Below are 18268 nucleotides of genomic sequence, written 5' to 3'. Positions count from 1 at the left end.
AAAAGGCCTTGTACTAGGTAGAGATGAGAATATACATATAAGGCTTACAAAATCCACTCCCTTGGGCGATATGGGATGTTACATTCCCCAAATCATCAGAAATTGTCACAAGACGAGAACAGCGTGCCCGATCCCTTCTAGCCATTTAGTTTACAAGCAATCTACAATACCAGTCATTTAGTTTCCTCTGTCATTTACACTTCTAGCAACCTTGTCATTTACATGTTGTTACATTTCTCCACATAAGTAAAGTCCTTATCTTTAAGGTAAAGAACAAACTTTGATTTGAGCCACTCGCACTCAAAGGCACAATCTCTTGGTTAGAAGTCGAACTCTGGCGCAATCTCAATCATTCAGATCTCATCTACTAGCGGTATCTAGTTGTGGCACACTTGCACCAGTCAATTTCTTGTTCGAGTAAATTCCCGGCATGCTTGCGAGGCCCATGACAAATTTAGGGGGTGAACAGAGAAATTATTGTGTTAATATGGTTTCACCACGTTAGGAAAATTCTCATACAAAACCCAGCCCCTGAGTTCTAGAAAATAGAACAAAAGTTGGTTGTGGCAATAAAACAAGTGATGTGCGCGCGTAGTAGTGGTGTTAGAGTCTTGCTTCAGAAGAATATTAAATTGGTTAGGGTACTCAGTGTTTTTATTAAGTAATTAATTTGTTGGTTTAGGACTAAATGATTGGTTAAAAGCTCTAAGTTCACACCAGAGGCTGTTTAGAGCAGCTGCCTTTTATTTGATCACTTAGAAGGATCACAATTTGATGCGCGTTTCATTGGGGTTAGCCAAAAGTTTAAAATCTTGAAAGGAGGAAGTAGATGGCTAGTTACCTTAACTACAATGACTGTTGGATGTCATTCTGCACTCAGCAGTTCTGATTTGATCTTTCTTCTCTTTCAAGTTGATCATTGTCTAGTAAAGTGCCAATTCCGTATTAAGTCTGTTTCTACTGTTAGATATTACCGGATATTTTATCTTATCAATACAAACTGATGTTTGCTCCACATTCATTGGTCTCTACAATTTTTTACTCATTCATTTATCTGTCTCTATTAAAATTTTACAAAAAAATGGGGGAGGGGAATATATCAGCAAACAGTTTCAAAATTTTCTTGTTGAGAAAGGCATTAAACATCACCTATCTTGCCCTTATACCCCAGAACCAAATAGGTTAGCTGAAAGAAAGCGTAGGCATATAATTGACACTTTCCTTGCTCTTTTACAAACTGCATCCTTGCCTCCTGTGTTTTGGTCCTTTGCTTGTCAAGTGGCAGTCTATCTTATTAATAGAATGCCAACCATTATCTTAAAAAACAAATCTCCATGTGAGTTACTGTATAATTCCATTCCTGTGATAAATCACCTCAGGGTGTTTGGTTGCTCCTGTTTTCCACTTCTCAAGCCTTATAACTGTTTCAAATTGTAACCCAAAACTACAAACTGTATTTTTCTGGGCTATGCTTCCAAATATAAAGGATATATATGCTATGAGGTGAACAAGAAGAGGATTTACGTTTCTAGACATGTACTGTTTGATGAAACTGAATTTTCATGTACTTCATTAGTTTCGAAATGCACTCAAATAGTCACATGTACACAATTCTTGACAATTCATTGTTTCTTCTCCTCCACTCATCTCTTTCAACAATCACAATAGTATTGTTCCTATTCACAATCCATTCTAAACTTCATCTGTGCCAACTCATTCATCATCTACTCCAAGTAATCATCAAGTTCGGACTATAAGTGATGTCCAAAGTTCAGCTTGTCAATCCATTACTGCACCATCATCTCAGTCCTTATCCTCCACTAGTTCTGTGGTTACCGAATTCTATCCTGAATTCTGTCCAAGTGGTACTGCCTATTCCTGTTATGAATTTCCATCCTATGTAGACAAGGTCCAAAAATGGCATCTCTAAGAAAAAGGTTTATCAGTTCAAAGTGCTTCCGATGTTTCTTTTTTTGTCTCAAGGCATTTGGTCTCTTGTTCTCCTTCCATCTCAGAAACATTGGGGTATAAGTGAGTGTTTAGAGTAACAAAGAATGTTGATGAGACTGTTTCTAGATACAAGGCAAACAATCGAGCCAAGTCATTTTTCGGCAATAGAGCAAACAATTGAGGCTCGAGACCATCATCACTGGACTCGTATCAAGGGTGGAAACAAAGCCCAGTCATTAAATGTTAGTGTTTTGTTTGATGAATTTTTCAGAATTTGCCCATTGTATGTACACGATATGCAAATGATATGCTCACATATCTGAGCCAATCTAAAAACCCAAATGAATTAATATTTACAAGTTCAATTAGGGTTTGTGTTTCATGTTGGGGCCTATGGGTTGTGAAACAAATTTCAAGTTTTGACGTGCTACAAAATTAGGAGGAACAATTTATGGTTCAAATGTCCAATTGCAGAACTTTGTGAATTTTTTTTCGTAATGTGCATGTGGTGTGCATATGGTGTGCATGGCTTGAGTTTCGATCCCAACGATCAGGGATGAGATTTGTGACAAGGCTAGGTATTTTGGACTCGTGAGGATGAGATGAAATTGGTAGTGGCTTCGATTTGGACGATGTTGGTTGGGATGACAGTGCACCATGTGTGCACAGTGAGAAGGGGAGAGAGAGTGTGTGAGGGAGAAAGTGAGAGAAGATAGAAAGGGAGGGAGAGAGTAGAGTGTCACATCCCGGCCCAGGTGGGACCATTTCTTGGCCCCGACTCCACCATAGCACGATATTGTCCACTTTGGGCCCCAACCACGCCCTCACGGTTTTGTTTTTGGGAACTCACACGAGAACTTCCCGATGGGTCACCCATCCTGGGAGTGCTCTCGCGCGCTACTCACTTAACTTCGGAGTTCCCATGGAACCTGAAGCCAGTAAGCTCCCAAAAGGCCTCGTGCTAGGTAGGGATGGGAATATACATATAAGGATCACTCCCTGGGCGATGTAGGATGTCACAATCCACCCCCCTTAGGGGCCCGACGCCCTCGTCGACACACACGCGACCAGGGTTAGGCTCTGATACCATATTGTCACATCCCGGTCCAGGCGGGACCACTTCCTGGGTCCGACTCCATCATAGCACGATATTATCCGCTTTGGGCCCCAACCACGCCCTCACGGTTTTGTTTTTGGGAACTTACACGAGAACTTCCTGATGGGTCACCCATCCTGGGAGTGCTCTCGCGCGCTACTCGCTTAACTTCGGAGTTCCCATGGAACCCGAAGCCAGTGAGCTCTCAAAAGGTTTCGTGCTAGGTAGGGATGGGAATATACATATAAGGATCACTCCCTGGGCGATGTGGGATGTCACATAGAGAGAGAGAGAGAGAGAGAAATCAGAAAATGGGAGCAAATAACCCATTTATACGTGAGTATTTTAGTAATTTCGGTTTTGTGCATGGTGTTTATCGCTTATGCATGACCGGTTTGTCTTATTTTTGCCCCAAGATTAAAAAATTGTCCAATTTTGGGGTATTTCTCTTTTAATTATTTTGTCCTATGACCGATGTGGATCCTATTCTCCAACAACAATTTATAGCCAAATTGAAAACATAAACATAAAATAATAAAATTATTAAGGTTTTGGAAAATGAGCGTTTTGATATAGGCGCCTCGTTTTTTTAATTTTTTTAGATAAAACATACAACCCTTTTAAAAAGTTGATCAAACATTTTCTTAAAATTGTGGTTATTAATTCTAGTTTTTCACATAAGTTCAATTTTGTTTAGAATTTTAGTTTTTCACGACTTCTCCTGGGCATTTCGTTTTTTTTTTCTTTACTTATTATCCCTATATTTATGCATTTATTATCCATCTCTATGCATTTTTTATTGTTTGTTATAATTTTTTTCTTTGTGTGAATATAGTAGAATATTTTAAAAAAAATTGTCAGATTTGATTATTTGAAAGGACCTAGCACATAATAAAGATTTGTTTGATTATATAGCTATGTCTAGTTACCTATAATATGGACACATTTAGTTTTACAGTGGATTTAATTTTTTGTATGTAAATGTACCAAAAGGGTTATTTGATAGAGACATTTGGTTTTGTGGTACATTTGAGATTTTTTGTACATTGGTTTTTTGGTATATTTGGAATCTAAACATACCAAAAGGGTTACACGAAAATAGACACATTTGGTTTTATGGTACATTTGAAATCTAAACATACCAAAAGGATTACATAATATAACAATGATTACATTTGGTTTTATGGTACATTTGATTTTTTGGTACATTTGGTTTTTTGGTATATTTGAAATCTAAATATACCAAAAGTCGATACTTTTGTCTCAAATGTACAATAAGTTTTAAGTATACTTTTTTTTTTATATATTTGTCCGTGAAAAAAATATGTATGGAAGACTTTTTATTGAGACGTTTTTAATAGGAGGAGATATTTTTTTTTAATATTGATAATGAGGAAATAAGGAATTAGTTAATTAATCTTTTATTGTATTTTATTAAAAAATATCATTTAATGCGTAAAAGGAGATTAACCAAAATTAAATTCCTATATTATAGGCAATTAGTTGCTAAGCTACCTTATGCCTCAATATAAATACATTTTAATTAATGACATTGAAATTAAATGAATAGAAAATTATTTAGGTTACAATTGGTCAAAACACCATAATCAAATATTTAGAGGGGATGAATGTTTAATTTAACAACTATAGAAAACTTGTAGGACATTCTAATTTCTTATTTAAAGTGATTGAAAACGGTTTTGGTGAAAATATTTTTCATAGACTTCCATGATATTTGGTAAATTTTTTATTGACTTTTTTTTTTTTTTAAATGTTTTTTTTTTGGAACTTTAACGAAAAGATCCCAGTACTGTTCACTTTAACGAAAAACCACATTTTTACGCTAAAAAGTCAATTATAGTACTATTAACTTTACAATTTATTTTATCATTTTTCGTTAAAACTTAAAATTTTCAAACTATTTTAATTAGTTTTCCTGTTTTTTTAGTACATTTTATAAAATGTTTTTAAAACAATATTACGAGGCAACTTAGGGAAAAAAAAAAAAAAGGACGGAAAAATCGGAAAAAAAAAAATATTGAAAAAGCTAAAAATGGGAAAAAAATTTATAATGAGATTCAGTTACCGCACGCTCTCACCTCCCTCTCGCTCTCTGCCTCTCTGGTTCTCGCTCTCCGCCTATCTCCCTCTCTTCAAAGCGAAAATCCTTCTCTGCCACTCTCGCCATAACTACTGATGCTGAGACACAATTGCACCAGGTAAGGATTTAGGGTTCCTGTTCCTCTCTCAAAATCTCCCCTTTCCCTATCCTAATTTTGTTCTCATCTCTAAGTTCATTCTTTTTGCTGCTAGATACTCGAATTCAACATCAACTCTTCTCATTCGGTAAGATTGTTTGAGGAATTATCTTCTAATTTATTTGTTCTTGCTGTTGTTTCATCATTTTTCCGCAAATTCCAGTCTTATCTATTCTCATAAGTTCTCTCATTGTTTTTATTTTTTATTTTTTTTTTGTGTTTTACTTCATCACTAATAGTTAATATTGTTGGACGATTTTTTTTTTTTTTTTTTTTAATTGGAGCTATTCTGATCGGTACACTGGCTTGGTTTATTTATTTATTCTTTAATGGAACTGGTGACTTAATTAGCAAGAGAAGCAGAAACTTGGGGTGGAGTATTTGGAGAATGATGAGGAAGAAAGCGTTGATGAATGCAGACACAATGTCGGTACTTTTGTGAAGAAGCGCAGAGAGTAAAAGGGAAGAACTGGTGATTTGGAAGGGAATGGTGAAGTAGATGAGTCGAGATCGGAGCAATGCGGAGGAGGGAAATGTCTCAAGTTCGCTACAAAGAGTGTAACTTACTAAGAGGAAACGATTTTGTATTCCTTGCATATAGAACTGGTATGCATTAATCTGCTCTATATTCCTTTAATATTTCTGATCAGTAACTTACTAAGATGTTGGGTTAATTGAGTTCATTTTGTTAGACAGGCCAGTGATCACCATCTTTTGAAGTGAGTTTGTTTAATAGAATCCCGTAAATGATGTTTGATTTGGTTTCAAAAGGAGAAAGGGGTTACGATACTTGGTTGGTGATGGAATAATGTGTATTTGATCTTGAAAACTTCTTGAATGGAGTTAAGATTTTATAGGAAACAATCTAATGAAAAACTTATCAATTTATCTCTCTTTGCTTGTCACTTTAATTGTTTGGGTATTTTGTCTAATATTGGGTACTATGTGTTTGAAGAATGATTATTTGCAAAGACTTTGAGTGGGAAAGACTTTAAGTGTGATAATAGTTTATATGTTAATGCCTAACCCATTGACAAGGATTGGACACAGTTGCAGGGGAAACGGCAAATAAGAAAATGGAGGAAGAAAGGGGATTTGACAATTCCAGAAATATTTCGGAGACTGAGCCTAGTACTTCCAGGATTTCAATAAGCAATATTGGAAGAGAAAGTATTGTCCACGAAGTGTTCTATGAGGCCTCCAGTAATTATGGATATAAAGCAGAGGTAAATGGTAATGACTTTTTAACAATCGATGGCCACCATATCTTAGGATCTACTTGCATATGTTGAGAGCTTTTACTTACATAGGCTGGAGCAGAGTGAGAAACTGTGAGCATAGCTTGAATTATGACCATCTGTTGTTGTAGTTTGCATAGGACCTTTAAACTTGTTGGCTTTAACTCTTTTGAGGCATTCTCTTCCGAGGCCTTCCCTTTTGAGGCCTTCTCTTCTGTTAAAAATCAAAATAGCTTATTGTAAACTCAAATCTGAACCACCGTTAGAAAGTTTTATGCATGAATAGTTGCATCTTTTGTGCACTTTCACCTTTTCAGTAAAGACTCACGCTGATACTTCCTGTGATATTTAAGGTACCGAGCAATGTAGACAGAGAAATGGAGAATTCAATTGGCATTACAAGTCAAGAATAGTCTTATGACATCTTTCCATTCAAAGAATCAGATGAGGAAAATGAGGATGACGACAATGTCATACCAAATGGTAAATTTATTCCTTCGTGGTGAAGGTATGTTTCACAGTTATATATGAAATATGATTTGTTAATGACTGAAATTAGGTTTTGTTGTGACACGTTCCCTTTGGCTGTGATTTGTTGCAGTTCAAAGAAAAAGCTACATACACTCAACAGGAAATTGATGCATTAAGAATAGAGTGAGCTGAGTATGTTGATGACTTCATCCCAATAGATGAAACACTAGACTAGCTGGTTTCTGAAATTTTAAATTAAGTGAACTTAATAGTTTTATTTTGGTAGGAAAGCTCTACATTTTATAAAGTGTGTTGACTGTGAGATTTTCTTTTGTAATACTTTGGTGGTGGATGAAATACAAATTTATGAAGCAATATTGGTTTATTTGAGGTAAATATCTTGCTTTCTAGATTGTTTTCAAATTAAAAATACGTTATATATGTCATCAAACATATTTCAGGATAGGTATTGAACGATTTAAGACACGTTTTGTGTGTCGTTGCTAATATTCACTGATGGTGCAAATGGTTTCAATGCTATAGATATCATGTTTAGTATACCATGCGCTCATTCCTCTATTTATGACACATATTTCGCGTCTCAAATTGAAATAGATGACATGTTTTTTTAATTCAAGGACGCTTGTTAAGTGTCTCTAGAAGCTATACATGATACTGTGTTTGTATGTCATGTTTAGTATAGCATAACGCTTATTCCTCTATTCATGACACTTATTTTGTGTTTTAAATGGTAATAGATGACAGAAGTTCTTAATTCAATGACGCTTGTTAGGCATCCTTAGAAGTAATATGTGACACTCATTCAGCATCATAAAAAATAGGGTAAAGTACAAAAAACTATTGGTGTTACGACACTTTCATACCTTATCTTTTAAAATTGACAATGTCATACCTCATCTTTAGAATTTAGTCCAATGGTATACCTTCCGTTACTTGGCCGTTTACCTTTCAGTTAAATGCTGACGTGGCTTAATTCGGAATTCACTTTCTATTAAAAAATCATTAAAAACTAAAAAAAAATTATTTAATATTTTTTAAATATTAAAATAATAATAAAAAGTAAAAAATAAAATAAAAATAAAACCCTCATTTCGTCCCTCCCCTCCCCCTCCCCCTCTTCATCTTCTTCCCTCACCTGCAAACCCCAAAGAAGAAAAAAAAAAAAAAAAAATTTCCAATTTGTCTTCCCCCACACCCACACTCAGTTTCCTCCCTCCCCCACCCCCTCTTCTCCCTCCTGCAACCTAGAAAAAAAAAAAAAAAAACCCAGATCCCGTCGACGGGAAGATGGGTGCGCAGAGATAGTGAAGGATGGGTGCGGAAGAGGATGTGGAGAATGAATGAGAGTGGTGGATTTTTTCTTCCTCCTCTTTTTTTTCCTTTTCTTCTTCTTCCTCCTTCTCCTTCTTCTGCTGGGGGGTTGATGGGTTTTCAATTTTTTTTTTTTTTTTTCTTCCTCATCTTAATTTTTTTTTTTTTTTTTTTTTTTTTTTTGGGGTGGTTTGCAGGTGGGGGGAAGAAGATGAAGATGGGAAGAAGAGAGACGAGGGGGGGAGGGAGAGGGGAGGGACGAGTTATTTTATTTTATTTATTATTATTTTTTTTTACTTTTTACTATTATTTTAATATTTAAAAAATATTAAATTTTTTTTTAGTTTTTAATAATATTTTAATGATTTTTTTTAATAGAAAGTGGGTCTCTAATCAAGACACGTCAGCATTTAACTGAAAAGTAAACGGCCAAGTAACGAAAGGTATATCATTGAACCAAATTCTAAAGATGATGTATGATATTGTCAATTTTAAAAGATGAACGATGAAAGTGTCGTGATACCAATAGTTGAGGTAGTTTTTTGTACTTTACCCTAAAAAATATCTTTAATGACATCCATAAAGATGATGCTAAACCCCTGCGTCATTAAACTTTTAACATGATCCATAAACTACGTCATATATGTAAAAATTTGTAGCAGTGTTTGGAACCAATCTTTAGTAAAAAAGTAAGTAAATTTTGAAAAAACATTTAAAGTACTTCCTGAAAGAAACACATAACTGGTGTTCTTGCATAAAGCATTTTAAGTGCTTTTGGAACTCAAAAATATTTTCTTTAAAAGCGTTTTTAGTCATCTTAAAAGCACATTCAAACAAGTCAGCAAACATTATAGACATTTAAGGGTGTTAAAAATTCTTGGGTGGCAATGACCCTGTGATTTGAGAATAATCAAACACCAAAACTAATTGTGATTGCATTAAGGTAAATGTTTCGTGGCAATAAAACGAACAAGTGATCTGCCTGGTCGTGGGGTTATGGTCTTGCTTCAGAAGAATATTAAATTTGGTAGTGTATTGTCTCTATTGAGTGTTCTTATTAAAGTAGTTAATTTGGTTTAAGATTTAGATGTAGATGTTTTAAAGTCATGCCCCTAATTTATCAAGTACTACATTTTATTGATATTTTTTTTTTGTATAAAATATAATAACAATAATATTGCCATGACACAACAAAAAGCATTTCCGAAATGCATGCACCATCCAATTCACTAAAAAAACAAAAAACTGAGTCCTACAAAGAAATTTTGAGTCCTCACTTACCCATCATTTACTAGTTCTAGCCAAAACTGCGAAGTTAGTTGTTTTTATGTATAGCCTAAAAGTGCATATGGTTCATTATCTTAGTGGATAAGGTGCTGGGTTTCCACCTATGTGTTCCGGGTTCGAAACTCTCCTATCTCCTAAATTATTGTAATATTTTCAAATTCCTCCATTTTCCCTTAATAATAATAATAATAATGATAAATTAATAAAAAAGTATAGCCTAAAGCATAAATATATGTTACATATCTATCAATACTCTGATCAATGAAGGCAGGACAAGTCTATCACCTAATTTTAGTCAACAAACAATAAAACAATTCAACCGTTATAGTCCAGTTATTCATGATCAGATATAGTCTGAAGACCTGGATTGAGTCGTGGAGGACTAGTGGCTCTATGCTTCTTTCGCTGAAAGAGAGAAGAGTGAGAGACTAGAGGAAAAGAGAGAACGAAGACAGTCGCCATGATCATCATGACCACCTTCCAACCTCTGCCACCACGGCTATTTCTATTGTCATTGCTGCCCCTTTGTGCTGCAAGTGTGCAGTCACCTTGTTGCTCTTCTTCTTTTTCTATCAAGCAAACAAATACAAGTTAATTGATTCCCACACTTATCGACGACCTAAATATAACCTACAAAATATTGGGGTTGATTTTTGCACTTTTAGATTGTCGTCGTGAACTTTAATTTAACATTTTGTTTTAAAACACAACATGCGTACATGATGACAAACTGAAAGTGAGATTAGCATTGCCCCGAGAAAAAAAAAAACACTTGTGATGATAATATATCAGTGTTTTCGTTGTGTTTTTTCTTTTTCCTTACAAAAAATTGGAGTGAAATCATATAGGACACTGAACAACATACCTGTTATTTCGTCAACGTCTCCAGTGACGCAGTTGAACCAAGCTGAAGTAAGCATATCATCAATGCTGATGTCCATAAGAGGGAAGAGAACGTATGCTCCTGACACCAGATTACATGACAAATCTCCAGCAATGACACATGGATAAAAAGGTTCCGTCGTGTTGTGTTGCGTACTCATCTCATCTTCCTCGTAGTACACAAGCTTGAGGCCCCACTCCTTTATCTGAACCCCAGATGTCGTGAATACTGAAAAAGTCACCTCATCCCCACCTTCCAACTTATTCCCAAACTTCCAATGGCTTAACCATATCACGTCTTGTCCATAGCCTGGAACACACAAGAATGTTGGGCCATAGATCCACTTTAGGACTTTACTCTTATTACTAACTTTCATAAGTACTGGATGTGGCACATCATTATCAGCATTGAAATCAGGAGAATCATTGTTGTAGGATTCTGCGTAGACATAGAAGAAGTTCAAGCCTCGGATCCTCGAAGTGGGAAGTGAAGGTACAGTGAAAGATATTGAGGACCCTCTACTTTTATGGGTAAACGAGCCATATTGAGGAACCTCGTAATCTCCCGGAAGGAATGTGTTGAATATGCCATATTCATAGAGTCCCTGTACCATGCGAATCAAAATGTTGTAAGTTAGCTACTCTTGCATGATATGATGTGTGTGCGCGTGCGTGTGAGAGAGAGAGAGAGAGAGAGAGAGAGAGAGAGAGAGACCTGGAGGGAATGCGTCATGCTCCTCCCCCCAGAAAATGGAGATACGATTTCCACCATAATGGCTTCATTCAAATTCAGGTTGCTCAAACCTAAAAGGTTGATCATTTCCACATCAACTGTTTCAATAGGCTCTAACTTGTACCAGTACTCAACCTCAACTAGATTAAAATTGGAATCCATTGCGGCACATATTCTGGAGTCTGAAAGTGATTGAAACGTTACTATTTCCAATGATGTGCAATTCTGTATTTCCAATTCTCCTACGCTTGGCAGCCTTAAAAGTGATTTGAGCCTCTTACACCCCTCAAGAGAGAGTTTACGAAGCCCCCTAACATTGCTAACGCAATCTGGTAGGCTACGAATTGAATTACTGCTCAGGTCCAATATTTGCAATGAGGGTAGATTACCAAAATCCCTAGGAAAAATCTCATCGGAAAGATTGCAGTTTCTAAGACTTAAAGTTACTAAATTGTGTGGTAGATAAGAAGCCCAAGAAATTCCTACACTTTTCGTTGGCCATAAGGTCCACCACTGGGAGGCAGTGCGTAATTGATGTATTGAAACGCCATCAGCTTGGAATACTTTCAGAGATTCCATCTTACTTATCTCTGTCGGAAACACTTCAACCTTTGAGCAACCAGATATAATAAGCGTTTCAAGGGACGTTAGCATAGAAATGTTCTTCGGAAGCTTCTTAAGATTTTTGCAATCTTCCATATTCAAACAAATAAGTCTCTCTAGGTCTCCAATGGATTCATGGACATCAACCAAATTGGCACAATCTTTAAGAATCAGCCTTTCCAGATTTGGGACAGGCCAAAAGTCGGGGGTCGCCTTAAGGCCATGGGAATGGCTAAGATTTAGGATCTTTAGTGATGGCAGATACTGTTCAGAAAATTCAGAGAAGGTAAAATCAGTTCTTACTATGTATAAGTAATCACTGAAAACCATAAAAAGATAAAAGTAAAATTAAAAGACAGTGTATAGAGTAGCATATTACCGCTGTTCGCTTCAAAACTTGTCTCAAGCTGCTATAGCACATTTCAAGAGCAACAAGGCTGTCCAGTGGAAAATCACAGGGTAAAGAATCAAAGGGAAATTGAAGCCAGCACAACCATCTTATTCCTGTGGGAAATTCTTTGTAGGATCCATTGAGTTTTACATGACTAAGCTGGAGGAATTTCAATCTGTGCATCCTTGAAAACGCATTAGTTTCAAAAACTAATTGATCACCTGAGTTTCTTGAAGGAGCGTATTCTGGGTGCATTTTCATGTTCATGAAACAAAGGCCTTCAATTTTTTGTGTACCCTAATAACAACAAGAAAAAAAATGCATTGGTGAATTTGCAATAGCCAAAAGAAAAGTGAACAAATGCAAGATCAAGAGCATGTTAATGTCTTACACTGTTTTCCTTCAAAACTTCAAAAGAATCCTTATGACGCCATAATCTACTGCGTTGTCCAGGCTCCTTTGATTCTAGGAGAACAATTTCTCTTCCCATGTCACGAATCATGTGATGCATCTGGATCTTTTTATATTTATCAATCCTTACCAAGTATCTGTCAATGAGATTCTGCATACCAATATCTGTGAAAAAATCAGAGTCATCTAGTATGCTAACGATAACATCTTTGTCCATTCCGATAAAGAAGCATGCAATATGAAGGAATAGATCTTGGTCATGGTTGTCTTGTAAGGAGTCGTAGCTTAGTTTGAGCTTTTTCAAGATTTGACCATCTGGAATGGCTTCCAATTTTCTTACTGCACTTTCCCATACAGATATATCCTTTCCCGAAAGAGAAGATCCCAAAATTTTGAGGGCTAATGGAAGTCCTTCACAGTGTTGTACTAACCTTCTTGAATGATCCATGTAGCATTTAAGGGGGTATTCCTGCCCAAAAGCATGCAGACTGAAGAGCTTCATTGATTCAACGTAATTCCAAGTTTCAACACAATGAAACTTAACTTGGTGGTCAGTATTTAACAACCCTGCAGAGCTAGTTGTTATGATGATCTTACTTCCTGGATAAAACCGATCTCGCATCCCAAATACTACATCCAACAGTTGGTCCTTGTGATCCACATCATCTAGAACAAGAAGAACTTTTTTATAGCTAATGGCATCTTCAATCCTAGTCATTCCCTCTCTTATACTATGTATTTTCACTTTTCTCCCAGTCGAAATATCATGAAGAAGCTGTTTTTGTATTTGAATCAAGCCATTGGATTGTTCTGAAATTTCTCTGATATTCTCAACAAAACTGCTTCTTTGAAATCTTCTGAAGTTTGAATCATAAACAAACTTTGCAATTGTTGTCTTGCCTATTCCACGCATTCCATGGATTACAAGTATGCCAACATCATTTGATCTATCTTGTAACCATAAATTGATGTTTTTAGCTCGAGAATGAATTCCAATCAGGTTGGGGTCAACACTTGAGGTGGTGCGCCTTAGTTTGTCTTCAATTACTTCAACAATTGTCGCGATAAACTTTGACTCGTGCCTAATTGATTGCAATGAAAATATTGGAAAGTAAATCAAATATGTCAATGACCAAAGAATGGATAATCACAAGTCAGATTAGTTAAACATAGACACATAATCATAACGTCATAAAAATGGACTTCAAATTAGGATTTAAGAAGATTTTAATAGACTTTTTTACCAATGGACCTATTTGGATTGAGTTTTTGAAAAGACTAAAAGTGATTTCTGACAATCAAAAGCATTTCTAATTGAGAAAAACTTAAAATAATTTCTGAAACATAGAAGCGGTTTTTGGAGTACGTATATAACACATGTAACTTGCATGTTCGTACGGTGGAGTTGTAATGACTTTAAATTAATAGGATAATTATACGGTGCCTATGAGCACTTTTAAGAAGCATTCCCGAACAGTGAAGTTGTAATAACTTTAAATTAATAAGATAATTGTACGTTAGATATTTAAACCAGAAAACATAATGCATATACAACACACATATATAATGGAAAAGTTGATATAAACCCAAAAGTATCACCCTATCAACAACCTCAGAGAATGATAAATAATAAAACACGTCATGAAAAAATTTTGAAATGTCATATGAACTTGTTCATATTTTTTTAATTTGTTATATAAATTAAAATTTTAAGCAATTTGCCATATCAACTTTACAAAATCATTAATTTGTCATTTCACCCTAACTCTGTTAAGTTTTCCATCCAATATAAGTCATGTGTCTTGCACATGACTTGTATTCAAAGTTATTTAGGTCATTTTAACATCTTTTTACAAGTTTTTTACTTTTCTTTCGTACAAACACTTAAATTTTTTACTTTTCTTTAGCGCATATGCATCTACAACTCCATTTATGGCACAATACGTCAATTTGTTTCTCTATAGAGCCCTTATGAAGTTATGTCTTTGTGACATGCCAAATGAAAACTCCCACTTGTGTATTCTTACATATTTGGAATAACCAGAAAAGAGTGTATTGCATGATCATTTCATTGCTATCATATCAAAAATATTGTTCCATTGCCTGAGAAACCTTATGGTTTTTTGTTGAATACAACTTAATAAAAAGGAAGCAAGGTATTATATTGGATGGAAAACTAAACGAAGTTAGGGAGAGATGACAAATTAATGATTTCAAAAAGTTGGTATGACAAATTACTTAAAATTTTAGTTTACATGACAAATTGAAAAATGTGTATAAGTTCATATGACATTTCAAAAAGTTTCCCAACACATCATATATAGCTAAAAAAGAGTGCTACTAGACCCACTCTAGTGTCTTATTTTCCTACCCACATGATAATTTCACCCACCATAAAAAGTTAAAAAAGTAAAATGTTAGTTCCCCACCCACCATTATTCACAAAATATCCCTAATATAGTGGGATGTAATATCTACACACTTTTTTTTACTTCTCACACACCTTTCTAATTTTCAGCCGTCGGATCGGATGAATTGAAAAATATCAACGGACATAAATTAGTGTGTGAGCAGTAAAAATGGGTATGTAGATAGCACGCCCCAATATAGTTTGCTTTAAATAACTCAACCCTCCATTATTCACAAAATATCCCTAATATATTTAGCTTTAAATAACTCTAACATATCTTTCAATAATATTTAAATAAATAATTAAAAACAAAAAAAATGAAAGAAAATGCAAGACTTGGACATCCATCATCTCTTTCAAACCACGCATGTTCTTAAAATCATGGCTTCCCTTTCATAATATCTTTTCTTACTGACCCCAAATTTACTACCCTGATCTTGTTCCTGATCTCTAATACCATAGATATGGTCCAATATGAGGGGGGGGGGGGGGGGGGGGGGGGGGTGGGAACCCCTGTACTCTCACCTATCACTAAGACCTTGGGTTCCAAACCACTCTTATTCCTCCTTTTCTTTCAAAGTTACAGATCTCATTGTTTCTTGCCTCCATCTAGCACACACTCATTCTTCCTCCAACCTTTTTGTTGATTGTAGCCCAAATCTTTCCCAGGCTCTCTCCGTCTCAGATATCACACCCCACCCACCATTATTTATTATTTTAAATTATGTTTTGTTTTGTTCCAAAATTTTAGTAATTAGTTAAATAAGGGTTTAAAAGTTTTCTTATAAAAAGATAAATATGTCATTAACATTTTTATTAAATGATAGATGGAGAAATAAGCCACTAGAGTGAGAATATCAGCACTCCTAAAAAAAAAATTAAAAAAGCTAGTTGTAGTGAAATTACGTACGTACCCATCAGCTTCATTCTGTAAAACCATCCCAGCAAGACCTGCAACTTCTGTAAGTGCTTCCCTCCATTCCTTTACCATGTCACACGATTGAGTTTTCTGGTGTCTAGCAAATGCTTTTGCAAGACTTCCTGTTTGGTTCCTCACATGGGAAGGATCCACATCGTAGAAGACTGGTAAAACTACATGGTCAGAGGTCTTCTTCAGTTTAAGAATCATCACAAGCTCGTTCAAGCACCATTTGGAAGACGCATAGTTTTTCGAAAACACGATGACAGAACTTCGTGATTGTTGGATGGCTTTCTCCAGTTCAGGCTTGATACCTTCTCCTCTCTCGAGATCATTTTCATCTCGAAATGTGCGGAAGCTAGCATTGTCAAAGGCTGTATAGAGATGGTCTACAAAAGTCACGCGAGTGTCTTCGCCTCTGAAGCTCAAGAACACGTCGTATCCACATCCAGAAGAACAGTAAGTGTTGGAAGATGAGGCGGCTTGTTGAGCTCCAGGTACAAGAGCCATTAATCAATTAGAAATCAGCTGTTGCTTATCATGCTCATCAATGGAGCCTAACTAAAAAGTTCACTTATCTCAAATGGGACACAACTATAATCAAATTTTCTACTAATTGGTACAAGGGATGGAAACATCACTGACGTCTTTAGGGTTTTGAAAATTCACGGGAGTCATTATTGACACCTACCCCCACACCCCCTTAATAGTGAACGCATTAAAGAAGGTTCGTCGTACTAAAAAAGACAAGCAAGCCACATGGGCGTAGACCAGCGTGGTTTCAGAGACTTAGGGTGTGTATTGGCTTAAATTATATTAAGTTGGGCTGATTTAGTGAAGTGTTCGGTACAATGTGAAGATTAAAAAACAGAATAATAACATATTTTAATATTATATTATTTAATTCATAGTTATTAATATTTTATATTACTTAATAAATATTTAGTAATATCTTACTATTACTTCTGTCTATTTTCTCATTCTAGAAACCTCTCCCTTCTATTCCTAATTATTTTCCGTCCATCCCTCTTTCTTCCTAATTTTTCTCCGCCCCTCTCCCTCTGTTTTCTATTCTTCCTAATTTTTCTTCGTCTCCATCTTTTTATTCCATTTTTTCTCCGTTCATTTCCCTCTTTTCTTCCTCATATTTCTCGAACCCAATTGGTGAATCAGTACCTAAATCAGAATTTGGGTCATCTGGGTATTCATGAGTCTGTTTCTCCGGCATCAACGGCGAAGGTCTGCGATTAGGTAGTCTGGACTAGGTGCATGTGTGATTAAAGCAATTGTTGTGCATTTCATACGCATAGCGATTTTGTAATTTTTTTTTTTCTTTTTTGTTTAGAATTTTGGATTTGGATTGATTTTGAAAATGGAAAGATGAGAGGGGTGAAGCAGGGCAAAGTTGGTAGATGGGATTTGGGTTTAGAATCTTGCAAGGAACAAGTAGATGGGTGGGGCGAAGCTAGGAGGATTGGACTTAGTAGTCCGACTGATTTTGAGGGGTCTCGCTAAGACCCTCTAGCGAAGTGCTTAGTCCCATATAGTCAGGGCGAGTCTCATTAAAGCTTGTCCCGACGTGTAACAAACATGAGACTATACACTGCCACTTAATCCAATCTAGTCTAGTGAATGTTAGCGAGTGCAAACAAATGCAAGGCTTGCTTTTTCTGTTTTATTTGGAGTACTTTAGGGGAAAGTGGGAGGAAAGTTCAGGTTGCTTTCCTTTGACCGCGGGAGCGTTGGTTGAAAGGTAGTGGGGAATGCGTGATTGTGAAAGAGTAGCTAGGGGAAATGAGGAGGAAGTGCACCCTTATAGGCTTGCTTTTTCTGTTTTATTTGGAGTACTTTAGGGGAAAGTGGGAGGAAAGTTCAGGTTGCTTTCCTTTGACCGCGGGAGCGTTGGTTGAAAGGTAGTGGGGAATGCGTGATTGTGAAAGAGTAGCTAGGGGAAATGAGGAGGAAGGGGAAGAGAAGCACGAGGTGGTGGACAGAAGTAAACGTGAAAACCCGGTTCCTACATTTTATGTTTTTTTTTTTTTAACTTTGAATGTGATCTTTAGTTATGAATATTCTTTAACTGAAACCTTATTGGTTTTTAATTTTTGATCAAACTTCTTGAAATTAATGTAATAATTTATTTCTATAGAAAACTTCATTTTAATTCTTGGCAAAGGTGACTTTTAGATTAAAACCATGAATAAGATCAAAATCTAATTTTAGTCCCTTGATACATTAATAACCTCATTTATTAATTATATTTTGATTTTTTTTTAATTATTTCTCT

At 35.7% G+C, this 18268-nt stretch overlaps 1 protein-coding gene and 1 pseudogene across 2 annotated transcripts; one reads left to right on the top strand and one right to left on the bottom strand.

The window, feature by feature from the left end:
• The first annotated feature begins 5143 nt into the window (after window positions 1-5143).
• LOC137729838 (uncharacterized) lies at window positions 5144-7376 on the top strand. Of its 2 annotated transcripts, XR_011068047.1 has the most exons (6): window positions 5144-5265; window positions 5360-5392; window positions 5656-5910; window positions 6355-6530; window positions 6896-7050; window positions 7144-7376. XR_011068047.1 is itself a non-coding variant. In XM_068468881.1 (5 exons), the coding sequence occupies exons 3-5, from the start codon at window positions 5823-5825 to the stop codon at window positions 6953-6955; spliced, it is 324 nt and encodes a 107-aa protein (XP_068324982.1). In that variant the 5' UTR covers window positions 5144-5265; window positions 5360-5392; window positions 5656-5822; the 3' UTR covers window positions 6956-7376. The 2 variants fall into 2 exon arrangements, 1 of the variants encoding a protein (XP_068324982.1); XM_068468881.1 differs by having other exon boundaries at window positions 6896-7376.
• Window positions 7377-10865: 3489 nt separating this feature from the next.
• On the bottom strand, window positions 10866-16527 carry LOC137729837 (disease resistance protein RUN1-like; annotated as a pseudogene).
• Between the last annotated feature and the right edge of the window lie 1741 nt (window positions 16528-18268).

The sequence above is a fragment of the Pyrus communis genome, chromosome 3, assembly GCF_963583255.1.
Source record: "Pyrus communis chromosome 3, drPyrComm1.1, whole genome shotgun sequence".
Taxonomy (NCBI): domain Eukaryota; kingdom Viridiplantae; phylum Streptophyta; class Magnoliopsida; order Rosales; family Rosaceae; genus Pyrus; species Pyrus communis.
This window is presented reverse-complemented; position numbering and strand designations above follow the sequence as displayed.

Excerpts from the sequence above, each read along its gene's own strand:
- LOC137729838 (XM_068468881.1), top strand. The coding sequence starts at position 5,823 with ATGCGGAGGAGGGAAATGTCTCAAGTTCGCTACAAAGAGTGTAACTTA. Across the intron at positions 5,911-6,354 it reads ATTCCTTGCATATAGAACTG|TTGCAGGGGAAACGGCAAAT; the intron begins GTATGCATTAAT and ends GATTGGACACAG. Across the intron at positions 6,531-6,895 it reads ATTATGGATATAAAGCAGAG|GTACCGAGCAATGTAGACAG; the intron begins GTAAATGGTAAT and ends GTGATATTTAAG.